General features: G+C 42.1%; 7 protein-coding genes across 7 annotated transcripts; 6 read left to right on the top strand and 1 right to left on the bottom strand.

Annotated features, from left to right (window-relative positions):
- The first annotated feature begins 56 nt into the window (after positions 1 to 56).
- Positions 57 to 1,529, top strand: EAF01_007624 (uncharacterized protein). Its single transcript, XM_038915880.1, has 2 exons — positions 57 to 477; positions 535 to 1,529. The coding sequence occupies exons 1-2, from the start codon at positions 132 to 134 to the stop codon at positions 1,239 to 1,241; spliced, it is 1,053 nt and encodes a 350-aa protein (XP_038768351.1). The 5' UTR covers positions 57 to 131; the 3' UTR covers positions 1,242 to 1,529.
- A 926-nt stretch (positions 1,530 to 2,455) lies between these two features.
- EAF01_007623 (uncharacterized protein) lies at positions 2,456 to 3,721 on the top strand (the record flags this gene model as incomplete). Its single annotated transcript, XM_038915879.1, has 1 exon — positions 2,456 to 3,721. The coding sequence occupies one exon, from the start codon at positions 2,456 to 2,458 to the stop codon at positions 3,719 to 3,721; it is 1,266 nt and encodes a 421-aa protein (XP_038768350.1).
- A 3,278-nt stretch (positions 3,722 to 6,999) lies between these two features.
- EAF01_007622 (uncharacterized protein) lies at positions 7,000 to 8,286 on the bottom strand (the record flags this gene model as incomplete). The annotated part of the gene is made up of 3 exons (XM_038915878.1): positions 7,000 to 7,749; positions 7,813 to 8,015; positions 8,133 to 8,286. The coding sequence occupies 3 exons, from the start codon at positions 8,284 to 8,286 to the stop codon at positions 7,000 to 7,002; spliced, it is 1,107 nt and encodes a 368-aa protein (XP_038768349.1).
- Positions 8,287 to 9,750: 1,464 nt separating this feature from the next.
- On the top strand, positions 9,751 to 12,812 carry EAF01_007621 (uncharacterized protein; the record flags this gene model as incomplete). Its single annotated transcript, XM_038915877.1, has 2 exons — positions 9,751 to 12,154; positions 12,208 to 12,812. 2 exons carry the CDS (start codon positions 9,751 to 9,753, stop codon positions 12,810 to 12,812), a joined length of 3,009 nt encoding a protein of 1,002 aa, XP_038768348.1.
- A 2,588-nt stretch (positions 12,813 to 15,400) lies between these two features.
- Positions 15,401 to 15,834, top strand: EAF01_007620 (uncharacterized protein; the record flags this gene model as incomplete). Its single annotated transcript, XM_038915876.1, has 2 exons — positions 15,401 to 15,437; positions 15,491 to 15,834. 2 exons carry the CDS (start codon positions 15,401 to 15,403, stop codon positions 15,832 to 15,834), a joined length of 381 nt encoding a protein of 126 aa, XP_038768347.1.
- Positions 15,835 to 17,600: 1,766 nt separating this feature from the next.
- Positions 17,601 to 18,212, top strand: EAF01_007619 (uncharacterized protein; the record flags this gene model as incomplete). Its single annotated transcript, XM_038915875.1, has 3 exons — positions 17,601 to 17,694; positions 17,747 to 17,897; positions 17,930 to 18,212. The coding sequence occupies 3 exons, from the start codon at positions 17,601 to 17,603 to the stop codon at positions 18,210 to 18,212; spliced, it is 528 nt and encodes a 175-aa protein (XP_038768346.1).
- An 812-nt stretch (positions 18,213 to 19,024) lies between these two features.
- Positions 19,025 to 19,468, top strand: EAF01_007618 (uncharacterized protein; the record flags this gene model as incomplete). Its single annotated transcript, XM_038915874.1, has 2 exons — positions 19,025 to 19,064; positions 19,128 to 19,468. 2 exons carry the CDS (start codon positions 19,025 to 19,027, stop codon positions 19,466 to 19,468), a joined length of 381 nt encoding a protein of 126 aa, XP_038768345.1.
- Between the last annotated feature and the right edge of the window lie 652 nt (positions 19,469 to 20,120).

Raw genomic sequence — 20,120 nt, 5'->3', positions numbered from 1 at the left:
AAATCGGCATGGAGCGGGAAGGAGGCTCGGAGGTTTACCTCCTTCCCCGCTCTTCAAGTATTGATAATAAATATCTAGGTTGTACTTGGTAATCTTACCTACATTTCCCTCTTCCTTCATTGTCGTTATACATGAATACCTTCATCAATTCTGCTTTCAGATTTTCCACACGTCCCCTCATAAAACGTTCTTACAAACTCCATTTCTCTGCAATTACTGTTCGTTACATCATGAATTCTGAAACCTCGGCATATCAAAGTTCTTTTGGAGCTGGAGGCAACTCAGGTGATTCTCCAAAGCAAATGAGTCAATTACAAAACCTCAAGTTAAATGACGGGACTGAGATTCCAATGCTTGGGTACGGCCTTGGAACTGCTCGTTTCAAAGCCAATGCAGACGGTCAGATCGATAATGAGATTGTGAAAACGGCTGTGATGGCCATCCATGCTGGCTATTATCATTTAGATGGAGCTCAAGGTATTTCTTATCATTCAATACATTCAAATGATTGTCATTGGTAACACTTATTCTTAGTGTATGGGAATGAGACCGAGATGGGTATGGCAATCAAAGAATCCGGTGTTCCTCGAGAGAAATTCTTCATAACTACCAAAATCACCGGTACCCAAGTAGTGGACACGCAAGCTATATTTGAAGAATCTTTGAAGAAGCTTCAACTCGACTATGTCGATCTTTACCTGATTCACGCTCCATACTTCGCCAAGACCCCTCAAGATTTACAGAAGAAATGGGCAGAAGTGGAAGCAATTCATGCATCCGGGAAAGCGAAATCTATTGGAGTGTCTAACTTCCTTCAAAAGGATATAGAAACTATTTTGGAGACGGCGAAAATTGTCCCTTCCATCAACCAAATCGAATATCACCCTTATCTTCAACATGGATCTCTGATTCCTTTCCTTCGCGAAAAGGATATAGCAATAGCAGCCTACTCTCCCTTGACCGCTGCTGTTAAGGCTTCTCCTGGACCTTTGGATGATACCTATTCTCTTCTAGCTAAGAAGTATGGTGTCACACCAGGTGAAATTGCATTGAGATGGGTTATTGATCAGGGAATCGTGGCATTGACTACTAGTGCAAATGAGGACCGATTGAAGGGATATCAAAAGATTAGACAGTTTAAGTTGACACCGAAGGAGGTCGAGGATATCGCTAAGATCGGTAGCAAGAAACATTATCGAGGATTTTGGAACGATAAGTTTGCGCCGGATGATAGGTCATAGAAGGTGTCATCGACGGAATGATCGAGCAGGATTCAGCAATCATATTTGATTGGCGAACTTGTTTGCGACATTCAGTTTCTTCGTGCTTGCGCCGGCATCTCATCCCTTGGCCGGTCTTTGTCGTCAACAATACCAACTTCTAGTTTTAGCGTTAGCGAATATAATGAAAAGCATGCATGACCTCATCTAATTGGGTTACACCTCGTATCGAGCAAGTAATATATTGAAAATATGCTAGGAGGGCCTAGGTAAAATAGTCAGAGCACAGTAATGAACGTACTTATACTGCTTGAACATTCTTGCAATGAGTGATCATGTATCTTTGAAGCAAAACACAGACACACCGAGGACAGAAATACCAGCACATCCAAGCAGATACTCCAATAATAGTCGGCTTTTTAAGCGGCTGACTCCTCACGTAGTTCCTAACGGGAAAGCAAGTATTTCCATATCTTATTTCTGGCGAGATAGTTTTGCAATCACTCTAGATCAAGATATCCATTTCTATTCCATATAACACTCAATCTAGCAACATATAGTATAAGAGTTATCGAATGACTTTGCATCCCATTAAATTACATCGATCTTACAGGCCGGGAATACTTGCTTTCCTTCCCTTGAAGAGCCGACTATTAACCTTATACTTTCGGGGGTTTTTATTAACCTTAATTTAGACCGTTTAGGTGTTGAGATGTGATGTGTTTTCGAGGATTGGGGGGCTTGTAGTTGGTGATATCTGACGTTTGTTGAATCTTGGTTTTCTGGGAAATCTGGAATGTTTCTTGACTTGCTATTTGATGTAGAAGTGGTAGTGCAGTTAAAAGAGTATGTTGGGGTTTCTGTCTTCGTGTTGGAGGAGGGTTGCTTTACTAGAGGCCGGAAATCATACACTTGAGTCTAATTTCTACACGAAATGTGGCCTCCATAGTCCATGGGTCTAATAAAATTATTAGAGCAATTTAAAGTCAAGTTCTCGTTTGGCAATCATTAAGTGTATGTGATTCTAATTTGAATGATGAGAGAGTGGTGCTCTATTCCGGCCTCTTTGTTCGTAGAGGGTCTACCCGCCAGGTTGGATTGCTTAGTCATTCACAATATCAACAAATTTCTACTTTAAGGTTATCATGATGTGAAAATATCACTGACATCCACCCTCCATCTTCCATCACTACCACCTTCAAGCAAGTGGGCAATCCCCTCACCCCGGATTCAAGATGTTGGAAAAGTATCTCCTTCGAGAGGCTAGACGGGATAAGGAAAGATCTGTTGAAGAGCAGCAGATATTCTCGCGCAAATTTGATCTTCATCAATACTTTTCACCGGCTAGTAGGAACACTAAGAGATTCATTTATTATGATCATTCTACTGGGATTTCTCATGTTCATGATGCTAATGAGATGACGGGCGACAAAAAGAGTTTGGTGCTTGCTGTTGATGGAGCTTGTCCTCATAATGGGAGCGAATTGGCTAAGACTTCATCCCTCGGGGTTTTCTTCGGACCACATTCGCCATTCAATATGTACGAAAAGATATCGAGAAATGATGGGGTTAAGCATACCAACAACTATGCAGAGCTCATGGCAGCCTCCTTCGCGCTACACCTTATCAAGAATAGTTCTTTGTTCAAGGAATGGAGAGCAAATCATGAAACAGGACTCACTGCTATCATTATGACAGATTCATCATATGTGTACGACATTTTCACCACATGGATTTGGAAGTGGCGTAAAAACGACTTCGAAGGCTCTAATGGTCCCATCGCTAACAAAGAATTGGTTCAGAACATTGATAAGATGATTCAGATCCTCAAGAATCGCAATATCGAAGTTCGTTTTTGGAAGGTTCCGAGAGAAGACAATGAAGAAGCAGACAGATTAGCAAACGCAGTTTTCGCAAATAAATCTATAAACATACGGGGAGATATCATCAGCCGGCCATGTTCACTAAGTAGTTTATACGCCCCCCACAGTATTCAAGCAGATAATCCTTTACTAGAGCATTTTGGACTACACCATCTCAAGAACAAATCTTTTGTGCCATTGATTGAACTCATTCTGCCATTGGTTCTCTCAGGACAAGACACCCAACAAATTTTTCTGTCTTTGATAGGTCCAAATTGCGACGGAGGATCCTTTTGGCTCGCGTGGAGCTTCATTCGCTTGGCCTTGTATCTCGTTTTAGAAAGCAAGTTTCACACTGCTGGCGAAATCATACCTGGATCGTGGCAGCCCATAGAAACAACCAGATTCGAGTGTACTGCTTATAGTAATTCTTTTCCGAGGGAATTTTCAACTGATCGTACTACAACCATGAAGCGAATGAAAGAAGAATGGCTATACTTGAATGAGGAGACAGTCAATTCTCTCTTCATGATTATGGAGAGGATAAAGGACACAATTCGTAGGGCACCCATGATAACCATGGGTCCCTTCGTTGAGGCTACGACAGGGTATGCGGATGCTATTGATACAGAGCATTGAACTTGATCCGATTATCATGTTAGACTGACATGGCATTTGGCCCAGTGTTAGACCAAAGAAATGTGGACAGAGTTGCTGGTAGGATGTGTTTGTGCGACATGATTCCCTATCATTCTTCTTTTTGTTGAACCCATGACGTTTTCATCGGATTTGACTACCTTCCTCTGAGCTGTCTTTGATTGGGTATGGTACTGTGGCGAGAGGAAATTATTTGATGGTCGCATTCCGATCTGGATTCTAGGTCGAAATTACACTTCAAGCTACCCGTTCCATGCAAAGGGTGTTCGCAAGCATCCTTTCGAAAATTACTCTCGTAGATATTCTAAGAAGTGGTGGCCTGTCTCTTTCCTTTTCATCCGTACCGGCAGCCTCTATACTTGACCATCAACCACCTAGATATGCCTGTAAGTCAAGAGATAAAGCAATGAACATCGCCTGCTCAAAAATCATAATCTTCTCAATAAGATCCCGCTTTCGTTTCAATGTTTTCAACTCTCCGGCTGCTTTTAGGGAGTTTGGAGGGGGGCTTGGAGGGGGGTGGGGGGGGGGACAGGTGCTCAAAAATTGATAATGACAGGAGACTCATGCATTGGACTTTCGGGAAGATTCATGAAAGGTTGGCTATGGGACGATTGAACACTTAGACTAGTCAGACAACCGATCTCCGCGAATGAGATTTCATGGGATCAATATATTGACAATATCTTAGCGCATCATTTTCTTCCGCCATCTTCCTCCCTCTTCTTGTGACAGTACAGATCTAACAAAACAACTTTGAAGTATACATCTCAGACCCTTCACCCGCTTTCAAGATTTCATAACTCGATTTCTCTAATCCCTTCACATTCACCAAATTCACAACCTCAACATGCGCATGTTTTTCCCTAGACAATTTACACCTGGACCATTAACAAGGTACCCCATAACATGGCCCATAGCTTTCGAAAATCTCAAGATCTCCATGAATTTTCTCTCGCTGACCTCCGCATATACTCGAGTTCACAATCCTCACAGATTCGAATTCGGATTCTGCTGTTGAGGACTCCTAATCCGAAATCCCAAATCTCTGCTTGTCCAGTCAATTTTCTCCCTACGGAAAATCACTAACACCGAAGTGACTTATCAGCACTGTAAAAAACACCTTGAAATCATCTTTCTTGATGATCCTCCGTGACAAAATTTTCTTTGACGTCATAATACACAATACATGTATTTATTGTATTGCTTCCGGCCTCGAGTTTGTTATATAAATAGAAGATAGGAAATACCTAGGTAGATCACGAAGATTCACAAAGGCTCAGGATAGCTTGAATATCTCAGACGGTTCCGTTTCTCTAGTTATAAGATCAGTTTCTCTCGTTTGAATCATCTCGATATCCACGGGATGTCTGCGATTGGATTGATCTTAGCTATACACACGCATTATCTATATACCTGCTAATCCGTGTTTGCATGCCTCAGTATTTGACATGACATCTCTGTAAGAAAATTAAAGACGTATTTTACCGTCATCTCTATTTCTGTTTCCGCATTCTCCAGAGTCCTACAAAGGTGCATCAGCTACCTACGCTCGACATATTAAGCTACTTGTTAATCAACGGTCCTAATAATATATTCGATTTCCCATTGTATCAGCCAAAAACATCCTTCTCTATATAATACCCAATCTTCTAACTGCCCTCTCATTCTCTAGGGGAGCATCCTAAGATTTCTGTACACATCCCCCTCTCCCTCTCTCCCAAACTTGTCAAAATCAAAATCTACACTCATCCATCTATCTGTATTCTCAGGCACGCAGTTGAAACCAACAGCAAAATTACCGAAAAAATAAGAGTGGACATACAACAGTAGGGATTCGCTGGTGGTCACCCACCCAACTACTAATCTACCGATCTGAGGCTTGTGTATGGCAGAGCGGACGGGATGCCCAATTCTCCTCAGTCTATGGTCGTATGTGATTGCGATGATTAGTTTGATGTTTATATAGTTCATGTGTGATATGATGTGGTGTGGGTGTGCTTTTTGAGTGTTTATTTGAAGATCGAAAGGGAGAGGGAGTTTTTAGGGGCGTGGGCACCTTGATTCAGTCTCTTGTTGTCTTTTGGTTTGAGGAGTGTGAATGTAGATGGAGAGGACTTATATAATGTGGTGCTGATAGGGTGGAAGTGGAGGGTAGAGACTATGTATGTAGTAGTAGCTATGGGGGTGGGAATCTTGGTAGTTTGACACTGTCTTCAAGAATGCACTAATATGAGAGTATATCGAATGGAAGATTTTGAAGACCGGACGATTGGATGCTCATTGCGAGGATTTAGAGAAGGTTTGGTATCTAGGATTGTATCAATGGAAAATTCCAACCCTCGAGCGAGGAGAAATTCCAATGGATATCATATCATGAGTACCTAGGCATATATACTGAAGAGGAGAATTTGAGAGTGTATGCAAAAGAATAATAATCGAAATCAAGCTAGTTATCGCATACGAATTTTCTATTCGATGAGAATTAATAGTGATCAGATGTGAAAATTTAGATTTTCTTCGTGTGATTGATAGTATAGTGCAGTCAAGACTCCACGACCACGAACAAACCCCATCACTTGACGGAGGCTGGACTCAATGTTATATCTGATGCAAGATATCATTACCACAGAAACAAAAGAAGGCTGGAAAGATTATTTATTCCCCCCTTCACATTTTTTCGCGGCCCCCAAAGCTTCCAGCCACATCTCCGCACACACCATATACTGACCACCACCAACACTCGCCAGCCTTTCTCTCAATCATTGTTCACACAATACCCATTCCTGACAAGAGATCCAGGTCCCTTATATATTCCCCGCCACACGATGCGACATAATCATCACCCGGTAACGCCCCTCTTCGCAGCATGTAGAAATGTCGGTGTGATATCCACACTCTCGTGGTGCATATTTTTCACCCCACCTGTGCATGCGACATGCACAATTTCCCCCACCGTTATATCGTCAACTCTGTAAATCCCGCTCGCGATGGTGGTTGTCAGGGATACGCACGAGTCACTGTGGAGCTTTAGCTTTGGGATTGGCGAGTTGGTGCAAGTGGATGGAGTGTGTGAATGGGAATTGAGATTTGGAATCGTGATTATGATTTGCATATCGTTGCGCTTGGGAAGAGTCATATTATTGGCGACGTCCAATCACATTGGTATATGGTGTAATGTCGATGAGACAGTTTGGGACATTCATTGATTTGACCCGTTATTCATTGAAGGATAATTCTTATTGGAATGAGAATGTCTATCATAGTTCATCGTCCGAGCCCGATTCGGTCTCAGATCCATCATCTGCAGGTACCGGAACTGGCTTTTTGGCAAATGGTAGTTCTCTTTTAGCTGGTAGCTCGGCGATTTTGGTTGTCTCTGTTGATTTAGGCGCTACTTGCATTTCCTCATCCGAATCATCTTGAACAATATTTTTTCCTTTGCGACTTTGAGGTTTTGACTGTGGAGCATTTGCCTCATCTTCAGTCTTCTCATCCGAGTGGTCAGGAGTTTGTATTTCTTGTTGGTCTGATTCGTCGGCAGTATCATCCTCCTGTTGCTTTTTGTCAACATCCATTTTTTCAAAAGCATCATCCGAATCTGAGCTTTCAGCCTGCGCTTCCTTCCCGGCTTTACGCTTCCCAGTTCTCGATGCGCCGGCGGTTCTGAGCTTTCCAGATCTTGTAGCTCGCAATGTATCGACTTTTTCTGGATCAATTTTGGCGCTTGCTAATAAGGTTTGTTGGTCCCTTATTTTGAGCTTCTTCTCATTCTGCAAGAGGCTAAACTTCTCCAACAGCTGAATCTCATAGTCGGATTTTGTTTTGTTTACTTCCCTAAAAGTTTCATTGAGTCCATTCAGCATTTTCTGTTGTTCCCTGTACTTAGGGTTTAATGCTTCCAACTCATCCTTTGCCGAACCTGCCGATTTTGTTGCCAGAGCGCACCATTCAAAAAGACCAATTTCTTCTTCTTCAGTTTCGTCCAGTTTGATTGCGCCGAGACGTTGCTGATGTATAGTTAGTATGTAATATGATAAGATTGCCAACGTAATGACTGGGAGGGTACGTACTTTGATCCCTTCGATAACTTTTTGGATCACGAGCGTCACGGCTTTCTTCTCCACTTTAGCATGAACCTCAACTCCTCTGGTCACATTCTCATTCCCTCCCTTCGGCGGCTCATGAAGCAGAGTGGATGACAAAATCAGAATCCATTCTTCGTCGCTACAGGGAGAACTCCTCGACTTGAGTGAAGATAGTTTGCTGTGCTTTACTAGAATGAAAATTAATATTAATTTGAGGTCCCGCAATTAACGCATGAATTTGAAAATCAGGGTTGAAAATCAGGGACCTCCAGCGCGGGACGATCCAAACAAAGGTTGGAGCTTACTTGAGACCGCAAATACGAGTTCACCATCCGTCCCAACTAACTTTAGATCTAAAGGTCGCGACCCAGCGGATTCGACGTGGAGAAGAAAAACTTCATCTTGATTCGTAGCGCTGGATGTAATGCGAAGGACCGCTGGAAGTTGCTTCGCCGCCATAGTATGGTTACGGCTGTGTTCCTGGTACTGGTCGAATTCGGTTCAATACGGTTGGTTGGTGATGAGGGTGATGAGAGTGATGAGAGTGATGGAATTAACGAGACTAATGAGATTAATGAAACAAGAAAGCTGAATCAAAGGATGAATGAGGGAAAGGAAGATGTGAATCCGTATTTAATGTTTCAAGAGATGAATTAATAAATAAGTTACAAGCAAATATAATGATGATATAACTAATCAATTTATTTACTATTTGCTTTGATACCCAGATATCAATGGTAGATCTGCTGGTAGATCAGGCAACGATGAGGAACTTATTTTCTATTGCTCACTTCACACCCATTCTGCCTAATGACAGATATCCGACTTCACTTTAATTCAGCTCAACACGAGGACTGAGAAAAAAGTATTTACATGGTATTTACATGGTATGATCCATAGCTATTATAGTACGGGTACGGACGGGTACACTTGTATGAAATACGATACCATACGGTCCATAATGCATACCATACCGTCCAAACCTACCATACCATACAGTCCATACTATACAGTCCATACCATACAGTCCATACCATATCTTCCATACTATCCATACCAGCCATACTATAGACCCAGTAATAAATCCAATAATACATCCAACCAAAATATTAAATCCAATTTAATATCAAAAACATCAATCAAATAAAGCAAATAGCACCAATCGAGTCAAGAGAAACATACGCGTCGCGATTAATATTCCATTTTTTTCGTCCAACACACCCAATCATTCCTTCTGATTCGCATCAAATCCTCGTGGCTGGTCAATTCCCATGATTCTTTCCTCAAATTAGCCAGCAGAGCTTCAATCATTCGACCCATCCACTCAATCCCCCGTGAACACTGAATACAGCGGAGAACTAAATTTTCCAACCCACTTCAACATTCAATACCCACCCGCCAGGAGTGTCAAGAGATTCATTACCTTTCGAATTTCCAACAACAATTCTTTGCTACCTGCCCTCAAAAGGGCGCTGGAGGTTTGGATACCAGCAAAGGTGGAAGAAAAACATCAACATCAATACCACACCCATCCTGATACTCATTTCAATTGAAGCCAGCGGACTTAAAATAACCAGATTCCAAGCACCGAGCACACCGAGCACCACAATTTCGAAACCAGGGAATCACCATTGCGACCACGAGTGCACTGATTCACTCATACATTCATTCGCTCTTCAATCAACACGAAACAAAACAAAGCAAATTACAGTTGCAGTTGCAGTTCCTCCTTCACGACAACGTCGAGAAAAAACACTCCGATCTGCAAGTTCTTTACGACATGAATTCACGATAGTTACTTACCCGCGATTAAGCTGATTGAAAAACTTGAACTCCTCTTAAAGTCTATAATTGAGAAGTAGTACACGGTCGCAATATTTTATCAAACTTTCGATCTTTTGCGACATACAATCGGGGCTCAAAATGGACCAATTGGTATTGAAGCCGCGGGCACCTGTGGAGGACGACGTGGAAAACTGGGACGATGACGACCTTGACATTGGGGGCGATGATTTTACATTTCGAAGTGCCTCAGTAGCAACAACTGCAACGATTGCGTCGACACGCAGAGAATCGGTCTCTTCACGTTTATCGATAAGATCGGACTACAACGAGGAACGACAAGTACATTTACCAGAAGACGATGAACGAGCCATGAACGATGCGATCGCTACAGCGAAAAGAGCCGGTATACCTTTACCGGAAAACGTACCTTCCTCGGCCTTATTAGGAGGAAGTATAAAGAGACTTGGTGGAAGAAAATTAAGAAAGGTGATTTCAGATGATTGGGATGATGGAGATATTGAAGTGCCAATCGGAGAAGCCTTAAAAATCAAACAACAAGATGGGTCCCAATTCCCAGAAACTCTACGTCAAGTGAGCGGTTCTGCATCTTTAAGCCCGCAGAAGACATTGATGGCTGCTCCAATATTTCATGTTAGCCCAAGGCCTGAATTAAAGACGAAGGTGGCATCGTCGAATATGCTTGATCGCTACAGAGATGAGGAGGATGATGACTTCTTTGGAGATGGCGAAGCAACAATAAAGGTTACAAAGAAACGGAACCCTCAATCTATGGCACCTTCCGTCACATCAACGAAGCCAGAAAAATGTAAGGAAACCGAAGAAGATTTCGAACAAGATCTACAACTTCCTTCAGATGGAGCTTTGAAGCTCACTACTCGTAAAGATATCCCGAAGACCCCCCAGAGTATCCAGGACGATTTTGACGACTGGGGTGAAGGCAGTTTAGGTACTCGATTTGGTGGAACGAAAAGAGATGGTCGATCCAATAGGAACTCAGATTCCTTTGCTATGAGCCCCAGTATTGCCAGTTCCATGACTGCTGAGAGTGAAGATGAAGGTCTTGAAGGTTTAGTGTTACCGAGTGGCCCTCTCAATTTCGAGGATATTCTCAAGAGGCGTCAACTCAATGATTGGCCCGAACGTCCAGTAGAGGTGAAGCAACCAAGAAAAAGTTTGGGTGGAAAGGATGACTTCTTGACTGGACTTGAGATTGGTGATGGAGATGTTTTCGATTCGAAGAAACTCACATTAAATCGTAACGTAAAGGTTAACCCTACTAAACAACAAAGCCCAACTCGGCCCAAGCCATCGGTTTCATTAACGTTCACAAACAAACCTGCGCCTCCTGTCACCTCCCGGCTCCCTAGGCCACATGGACATGAACGTATTCCATCATCTCTCGAACCTGTTTCGGAGAGTGGTGGGCCAATACCAAGTCGAAATCGTAGGTCGCAATCTAGGTTGGGACATTCAGTCCATTCTTCAATCAATAGTGTTGGGTTGTCTAACGCACCATCTTCTAATAATCCAATACCCCCATCAACTCCTCGGCGTCGTGAACTAGGCGCAAAGTTATCCACATCAACTCTGCGCAATGAGCCGACAACGACCAGTTCCCAACTATTGAAGCTCAAGCGGTCAATGCCAACCATGAAGACTTACCAGCCTTCGCCAGCTAAGCCAATGCCTACACGGTATGAGAGACCTCAGTCTCGGACGGAGATCAATAATAGGCCACTCTCAATGTCTCGGTCCAAGGAACCTGTCGAAAAAGATCGATCCGGAGCTGAGTCTAGCATGTCCTTTGTTAGAAAAAGTCATGTTCCATTCTTACCTGCTGGTGGTGCTTCCAGTTCTCAATCGCATCATGTCACTGCAAAAACATCCCGGCATCTTCGCCGTAACGACTCTGAGTCCTCAACCAATAGCGCCGATTTTCGTCCACCATCGAGAACGCTTTCAAGGCAAACATTTCGATCGCCCAGTCCGCGCAGATCTCTTCGGGGCGCCGATATGCTTGCTCGTGAAGCTACCATGAAGCGACAAATCACAAAACCCGTTCGACGAAGACATTTTGGTGATGGCTGTGAACTTGATGCTTTTGACGATCTACCTACCTCACGAGATGCAGAGCAAAAGTTTGTCAAAGAGCCAATTGGCCGTGGTCCGCCTAAACAGCTTTCACTTCGCAACAGAGCTCATCAACATATTATGCCCATCCGAAACTCATCACCTATACCTCTAACACCATTGACACCAGCAAAGACCAGGAGTGAATTACCGCGCTTTGCGCGCGATACTGCCGCCAGCCGCATGGCTCGCGAAGCAACATCATCTCATCGCACCGTCTCTGGGTCTGGAGCCCCTCTTGCTGCCCTCACAAATCAATGGAGAGCAAAGGTTTCAGCAACAACTGGACTCAGTCCTGTTCATGCACAAGGTTCACTTCGATCAAAAAAGAATAAGGTGCCCCAAAAGCCACAACTTATTAAGCCCATGGGAAATGTAAACAATCCCAGATGTACGTATACCCTCCGCATTGCTTTTTAAACTACCACTAATCTTTCTTTGTAGCTGTAAAGGGAATGCAATATGATCCGGTTAACTACCGATGGGAAGGAAACGAGATTGAAGTATCGGCCTTTGATATGCCAGCTTCTGCAACCCCGACAGCTTCAATACCTGTACAGACACCAAGAGCGACAGCACCGCAAATTTATCGGGAAAAAGAATGCTCGACACCTCGTCCTGCGCTCATCACCAATATAAACTCTGCCCAGAATGTCCAAGTCGTTGGCGGAATGGTCTTTGACCCGCAGCGTATGTGTTGGCTTAAAATGCCAGGGGACAACAAAAGAGCAAAAAGCGAATCTGGTGATACCATGGATGGATTTGATGCGCTCGATGATGAGGATGATGTCTTTAAGGATGTTCCTGATCTTGAGGAAGGGCCCTCTAAGGAGTCTGATGAAGTCTCGGGTTCGAAAGGTGAAGGCGCCAGTGGTCTCAGCGATTGGCTTGTTGGTGAAGAGTTTGATGTCGGTCCAGAATTTGTTAGGCGACAGAGAGAAGAAGAAGACCGCTGGAGGAGAAAATGTGAGAAATGGATCGGCGCCGCACGTAATACTGAAGGAAACTCTTGGAGATGGAGTATTCGAGACGTAGTAAATGAATTATGATCAGATACCAGGAAGGAATTAGGCATGAAGGCATGCTTTTTATATTCTTTGGGATAGTCCATTATCGAATGGTAAAGACAGGAATTTTGATGAGGTGGATAGGTCGGATCTTGGTTTGTACTATGAGATGATGGTTGGGGATTCTTTTTTATTACACTATTTGCATAATGCTTCCGTTATTTTATTTAGGAATTTTTGGACGACACGACATCAGGCGTATTTTTGGGAAAAAAGAATATCGTTGGTTTTGGTAGGAAGGCTTTGTTATTTTATTTACGTGGATGGATCGGAATGCCATACCCAATACCCACACGATGATACATGAAAAAGGGATTCATGATGAAAGAAACGAACAAAAGCTTAATAGAGCTACGAAGGTTATGACTGTTATGATCGGGTTTATACTTGACTACCTGTATTTTCTTGTATTCTACTCCTATCATTTACGGTTTATTTTTTATTTTAGGGGTTTTTTTCTTCCTAGGGTTTTCCTTCTACTTATTTCAGTATGCTGGGTTCGTTGAATTGAAGAATAATTATATGGCATGGATATCGTCATGGGTAGTTTTGTTGGGTGGAAGACTTTGGGGGGATGGGGGGGAAAGAGGGGGGACATTTATATATCATGAATTGAAATTATAATGAAGTTCTTTATTTTAGTATTAGGGTTTGGTTTTGAATATGCTGTTGAAAGTAATGTAGTAGGTGGTTTGCTGGTGTAATGATGTGATGTATGTGGGACGATTAGTATAGGGGTATAGGTATTGGGATACATATTGTGAGGTGTGAGGTATGAGGGATGTATTGAGTAATGAGTGATCGCTAACGCGTGCACAAGTAGGTAGGTAGCGCTACTCGCTATTGTTTCATTAACATTACCTCGGAAAGTTTCTTAGGGTTGATTGGCTGGGTAAGTGATCGCTGTGTTGTGTACCTAGTAGGTATATGGGTATGGGTACGTAGATAGTGACTCGCTAAAGAGTGGTTTTGGTGGGGTCCGCGTGGGTGTGATACCGTGCCCCCCCCTTTTTTTTAGGGGGGAGGGAAAGATGAACGGGTATTGTATTGTGTTATGGTAGTGTTTGATAGATTAGTGTATATATATCTTGTGAAGATTGTAGGATGAGAATGGGAGGATGAGGATGGAAGGATGTGATAAAGATGTAATAAGAACATAATCTGGGAGTAGTTGCTCTCATTGAGAGGTTTGGTGGTTTCGCTGAATTAAAATTTGGTAGGAAGGGAGGAGTGGGTGTTGAAATAGGGTATCGAATTTCTTGGGAATTCGGACGGGAGTTTATCAGATTTGTATGTTTGTAAGAATGGTAGGTCGTACAGTTCTTTGGTTTCTTTTACGATCTTGGATTTCGTGTGGACTGGTGTTTTAATGGGTGTGAGCTTGTCAGGTACAGAGGTTTGGATGGGGGTTTTGGATGTTGGGTATTTTATTGCGTGCATGAGGATTTGGTGGGATAGATGGAGAGGTTGAGTTTTCAATGGATGGGGTGAGCTTCGGATGTTTCGGGGGTTTGAATGGTTTGAGAATTGGAGATTGGGTTTGGTTTTGGGATGCTGTGGGCGCGACGAGATTGAAGGGATTTGAATGGGAGGAAGATATCTCGCCGAGGGGGTGGAATATGGAGGAAAGTTGGAAAGCTGGAGAGGGGAAGGCGGGCTAATCTTTTGATAGGTGTTGATGAGTTGAGGGTTGTGTTGGCGTGTGAATGAGACTGGGGTTATTCTAGAAATGGTGGAGGTACCTCTGTTATTATTACTGTGATCTAGTGATGCTTTTAAGATTACATTATGACTTGAGAAAGTTTGAGTCATAGTTGACTATGGGTATGATTAATTATCAAGTCTGAAACTAGGATTTTTGATTTCGGGAATGACTCGAAGGTAATTTTATACAAAGCATCATTCGAGAGAAGAAAGCTGATTTGATGATTCGAAGTCTCGAAATTTATCTTGTTATGGTGTGTGATTTGAGTAAAGATACACCTCGACGTTTCGTACTTTTTTTGCGTGTATAATATGGGAAAACGTGACTGGAGGTCTAATTTTCAAGTCTATTTTCGATACGATTTCTCGAAAATTGGATCATGACTCCAGAATTACCTCGATATAAGCTCTTTCCAAATAAATCGTGGCTGGAAATGGTGAATGTTCAGATTCTCTTGCGAAATACACCAGGATAATGAGTCGAATGTCGAACTATAAGCCGGTTCTGGGCATTATTCGAGGACAAGTCACCCGAGAAACAATTTAAGAGTCAATGGTAAAATGATTTTGAGGGAGCTTGGAGTTGCTTTGGAGTGCTTAAAAAGTCTTGGACTTTCCCTTGAGGCGGAAGTTTAGAAATCAAAGCCGAGTCTTGAGAGTGAAAGCAAAGATCAAGTGCAAGGCAAAACAAACATAGATTCTCATCAATAAATCAAATATATTTACCATCCCTAACGTACTTCCACATCCATCCATCCGCCTTCTTGTCCAACGAGTTGTATATAACTACTTTCGGATTTATATCTCAGAAGCCATCGCCATTGATCGACCTTTCAGAGCCATTTTCACTGTTACGAACCATCATCATGTCCATATGTTACAGTCCAAGACACAGATTTTCAGGTAGGCTCCTGTCATAACATCTTATGATAAAAGTATACTGACCGTATTTTTAGAAGATATCGATTCCGAGAGAGTAGAAATGGAATCTTTCAGCAGTCTGCGGTTGGACCACCCTAATCGCCGAGAAATTCATGCGAATCTGCAGGGAAGATTGCGATATCTATTGGACTGTCTCCGCAGTGAATATACAAGTTTTGAGGGAAGAATCCATGAATTGAAAGAGGAAATCAGTAGTCCTTCAGCCGGCGGAGGTCGAATGGAAGTCATGCGTGACAATATGCTTGGAGAGATTCTCGCGGAAATCGAAGTTTTGAGTCGTCAGCAGGAAAGTTTAAGTACAAGTATGAATACTGTATCAATTTGGGGTGGAGAACTTCGACAAGCAAGATGGCCATAGTGCTGCTATCGATAAAGATTTGAAGAGTATGACAGCCTTTTGATATAGATAGGTCCACTCGATGTATTAAGGGGGTGAGCGGAAGAATTTGCAGTTGGGGAGACAGTGTGACATCAATTACCGAAATATACTGCTAGAAAGCCTGAGTGGAGGATCTGTTTGTACTGCAGAATGCCTGATTTTACAGACTAGCCGAGTTTTTCCAATCAAATGAATCCTAGCCCAACCTTTATTGAATTATCTGTCAATTGGGACTTGTGTATAAGATGATTTGATGACAAGATTTCTTAATTCATGATTCCAATATTGATCTGAAATCGATGGCATTGCCATTTCGAAATATATATAAGACTACCACAACCCCCAGAGATTCTTGAGAAGTACCAAACTCGTTCAGCCTGCCACTTCAAAATCATACACCAGCATCAGTGCCACTTTCAAAGAATCACAAGACCGACCACTCAATATCTATTCTGATTCCGATCATCATTATGCTCAAACTCTCTAAGATTGTAACACCCAACGACCTCCGTCAGTATTCTTCAACAATCCTGGAATAGGGAAATAGCCATACTGACCTGATACTAGCGGGGTGAGATGAAGAATTCAACGATGTGTACGCAAAACTCAAGAAGCTTGATGAAATTGACTGCAATCTTGAACGAAAGTCAAGTTTGGACCGTGCCATATTTATTAACAATCTAAAGAAAAAGATCATTCGTGAATTGAACAGGAGTATCCATGCAGAGCGAGTCAAGATCAGTGAGAAGGAGGAAAGACAGAAAGAGGTGGAAGCTGTCAAGTTGAGTATATTGAATCAGCATCCACCGAGTAGTGAAGGATATAAAGCTGCTCAATTGTCGCATAACACTGCGTGTTGTATTCTTATTTCATACCAGACAAAGCTTCCAGATAAGCGTCGAAAGTGTAAAGAGCATGTGCAGTCTTGCGAAAGAGTACTCAACAGTTATTATCAGTAGCATTAAGATGAGGAGAAGGATAGTCACTTGACACTCCCTTCACATTATGACGAAGATTAATAGATTTCCTTCCCTCCGTGCGTCTATGATAGTTAGCTGAGGACTGAATGAGACGGGCGAAGGTATCTAGGTGGAGGATTTTACTAATCAAACAAATAGCCTGAATTTTTATACTGGTTTAGCTTCTACAATAGCATCCATTCTAGTCCAACCTCGATCAAATTGATCTATTAAAATGTGACTCTTTGTATCATATGATTTGAGAACAAACTTATTTGATTCTGTGATTTCGATGTTTACGCAGAATTGATGGCACTATCATTTCGAAAGACATTTAAGAATATTATGAAGTATGATTCGAATCGCAAAGGGGTCTCTTTGAGGAATCATTTGAAGGTTTTAGGAGGTTTATGAGGCACAATGTGACTCAAATTGCCTTTCTTATTGAATGACACAGTGATTTGGAATGACTGGAGATTCCTCTTAAGGGGCTCAAGAGAGCACAAATACTATTAATCCCCGTCTGCTTTAATTCCAATATCCAGAAACAGTTGATCATCAAACACCAAACATCAAATCGAAAGCTCACAAAATAACACGCCATAATTTTCATTGACCCCCTCAATAGGAACCAAAGCGCAACAACATTTGGTCATCTCCAGTCACAATTCTCGGTTCATCAATATTTCGCTCTTACATCATCGAATTTTGTTTGTTCAGCCTCAAAGTTCGATATCTCTCTCTGAACTACACTATTTAATGTCTATTTTCCCAACAAATATACATATGCCTGATATTCCATCTGTCGATTTGAGCTTCGAAGCACTCATGTCCGGACTCGGGCCCCAGTCTGAATACATAAAACATACCAAATATACAAGTAAAGTATCACACACTCTCTGTTTAACAAAGCAATGCTGACTTCTCATCAGGTCGTATTATTGGCTTGTTACGATTGATAAGGGATCTCAAAGATGTCCCGGACAGCTTGTACTATGAAGCTCGTCGCAGTTGTCATGATGGTGTCGAGGAGCTAAGGGAGGAAATCTTGCGCGACGAATACTCCTTGAACCGCGAAAAAAAGTGCTTGAGAAAGAGATTGAATTTAGATCTAGCCAAGATTGGGAAATAAAGTCGGGACAAGCTGGAGCTCCTCTGAACGGAAGAGACCATCAAATCATTAAGAACCTTCTGGAGGGTGCTGTGCAAAAGAAATCCGAGAAATTTGAAGGTGTGGGAATGATCAGAATGTGGAGTTTGTTCACAGATAGAGCATATCTGGATATATTGATCAAGCGCTTAAAGCCAGGCCATGGTATGCAGGCATACAGGATCAAACCAGTCATAAATAAGTACTACAGAGGCGTTGCTCCCGATCGAGGTTCTTGTCGATCCTAGCCTCTCTTCCACATAAGCTGCACCTCAGACCTATCTCAATCCCTCACAGTCTTGACACTTTGGTGAAGTTTGGAGCTGCAAATGCTAAAGAATACAAGTGATGAATTTTGTTGTGGAGCAGAAAGCCTGACTTTTCCAGTAACTAGACGAGCTTCTAAAATAGAACGCATTCCAGTAAACCTTTCGCTGTCCCATATGTAATATGATTGTGACACAAATTTTGAAACTCGAAGACTCAAACTAGCAGCCCATAGAACGCTGACTTTACACGGGTGAGTTAGTCGTTGTGTTAGAGCTCATAGGTATTGTAGGTCTATCATAGGAGTAACAATATTCGGTTTTAAGTGACTAAACTGGTAGGATTGACAGAAATGACATAAAAATCTATCATGCGCTGACTTAAAACTGTGCTCTTAACGCGATTTGCCGCATGATTTGAGGGGAGGTGATTTTAATGTCGAATTATGATATGATCGAGATGCTATGATTCGAATCAAATCCTTAATTTAATCATACAATAACACTCTAAGAACGTATTAAATAAGTTCCAACTCCCCCCAAACCTATGCTCAAATCTCAGAAACAGTTGCACATCAGACACTGAAATTTACAAGCTTTCTCTCAAATTAAATCACAACTGTTGTGGAAACGCTCCGGTGTTTATATGTCTTATTCTTTGCGGACTTCAGTAAATAGGAAATCTATATACCTCCTTAATCCAACTTTGACCCTCTATCAAAATAAAAAGCTGCTTTTGTCAGTGCCATATCAACAGGTCTACATTGTAAGAGCTGCACTCACAAATTAGCGACATGTTTGTTGTTTCTAGACCCAGCAGACACTTCCTAGCCGGTAGGTTTTTATTTTCTTTTGTTGTAATACATACGAAAGAAAATTGTCCTGACATATCACTAGATGAGGTCGACAAACTGGTCAGGAATTTCGAGCTTCTCCGTCCATACAAGCAGGATAGTTCAGCAAAGTTTGAACAGGCGAAGACGGATCTTGTTGACATAATGAAGAGACTTCGTCTTCAACATGATAAGGATCAGGAAACTGTTGAGCAGCTGAGGCGTAGACTTATCGGGTTGGTGACGTCCAAGCTCCGAGCACAGGCGAATCGCGATTTTGAATTATGTGATTTTTTTGATGCAGATCATCAAGATAGTTCGATTCGGAGAGACAAACTTAATGCTGAGTTACGTAAAATGGGAGAAGATATAGCCAAAATGTCCGGGCTATTGACTGAAGAATGATGCTGGGTAGGCTAAGGAGTCTGGCTAGAAGATAGCACGGTTGGAATAAAGCCCCGAATTTCCGATCGAGTTGAGTTTCTAGAATATAATGAATGCGTTGCACTTATACACCTTCTATCATATACAAATGCTTCAGCCGAGAAGAGCCAAGCTATTGAATACCCATCACCACAAGAAGAAAGGAATATTCTCTGTTCAAAGTGTTTCATTAATAGCCGTCCTTTCTCATTTGATGTTCCGTTTTGATGTCTCGTTAAGCGATGCTTCGGTCTTCAGATTCTTTCCACAGAGTTGTAAATTCACTAACAATTGACCCAAAAATGAGCTGCTCAGAGATACGGAGGCTGTTTGTCGATAGCCTCGGGGTGATTGATCCTCGATGATTATGATAGTGACAAGCTTATGAATGACGAATCCTACATATATGATCACAATATTGACAATTTGACAAAGTATATTGAGAGATTGAGGGTATTAGACGTATAGTGGGATGGGAAAAACAGAAATGTCTCAATACGATATCGCGTTTTCCGCCCTAGGGGTTCTGATATTTGACCTCGTAGTGAATGACTAGTATTGCACGATCATATTTCTAAGAATTTTCGATGCATTACTAAATTACTAATCAAATCCGAGCCTTTTTCGATGGTAA

This window comes from Botrytis porri, assembly GCF_014898465.1.
Source record: "Botrytis porri strain MUCL 3234 chromosome Unknown BPOR_010, whole genome shotgun sequence".
NCBI classification, from domain to species: domain Eukaryota; kingdom Fungi; phylum Ascomycota; class Leotiomycetes; order Helotiales; family Sclerotiniaceae; genus Botrytis; species Botrytis porri.
This window is presented reverse-complemented; position numbering and strand designations above follow the sequence as displayed.

Bases quoted from the DNA above. Each gene is read 5' to 3' on its own strand.
- EAF01_007624 (XM_038915880.1), top strand. From the start codon at position 132: ATGAATACCTTCATCAATTCTGCTTTCAGATTTTCCACACGTCCCCTC. The intron at 478-534 runs GTATTTCTTATC...ACTTATTCTTAG, and splicing joins TCATTTAGATGGAGCTCAAG to TGTATGGGAATGAGACCGAG.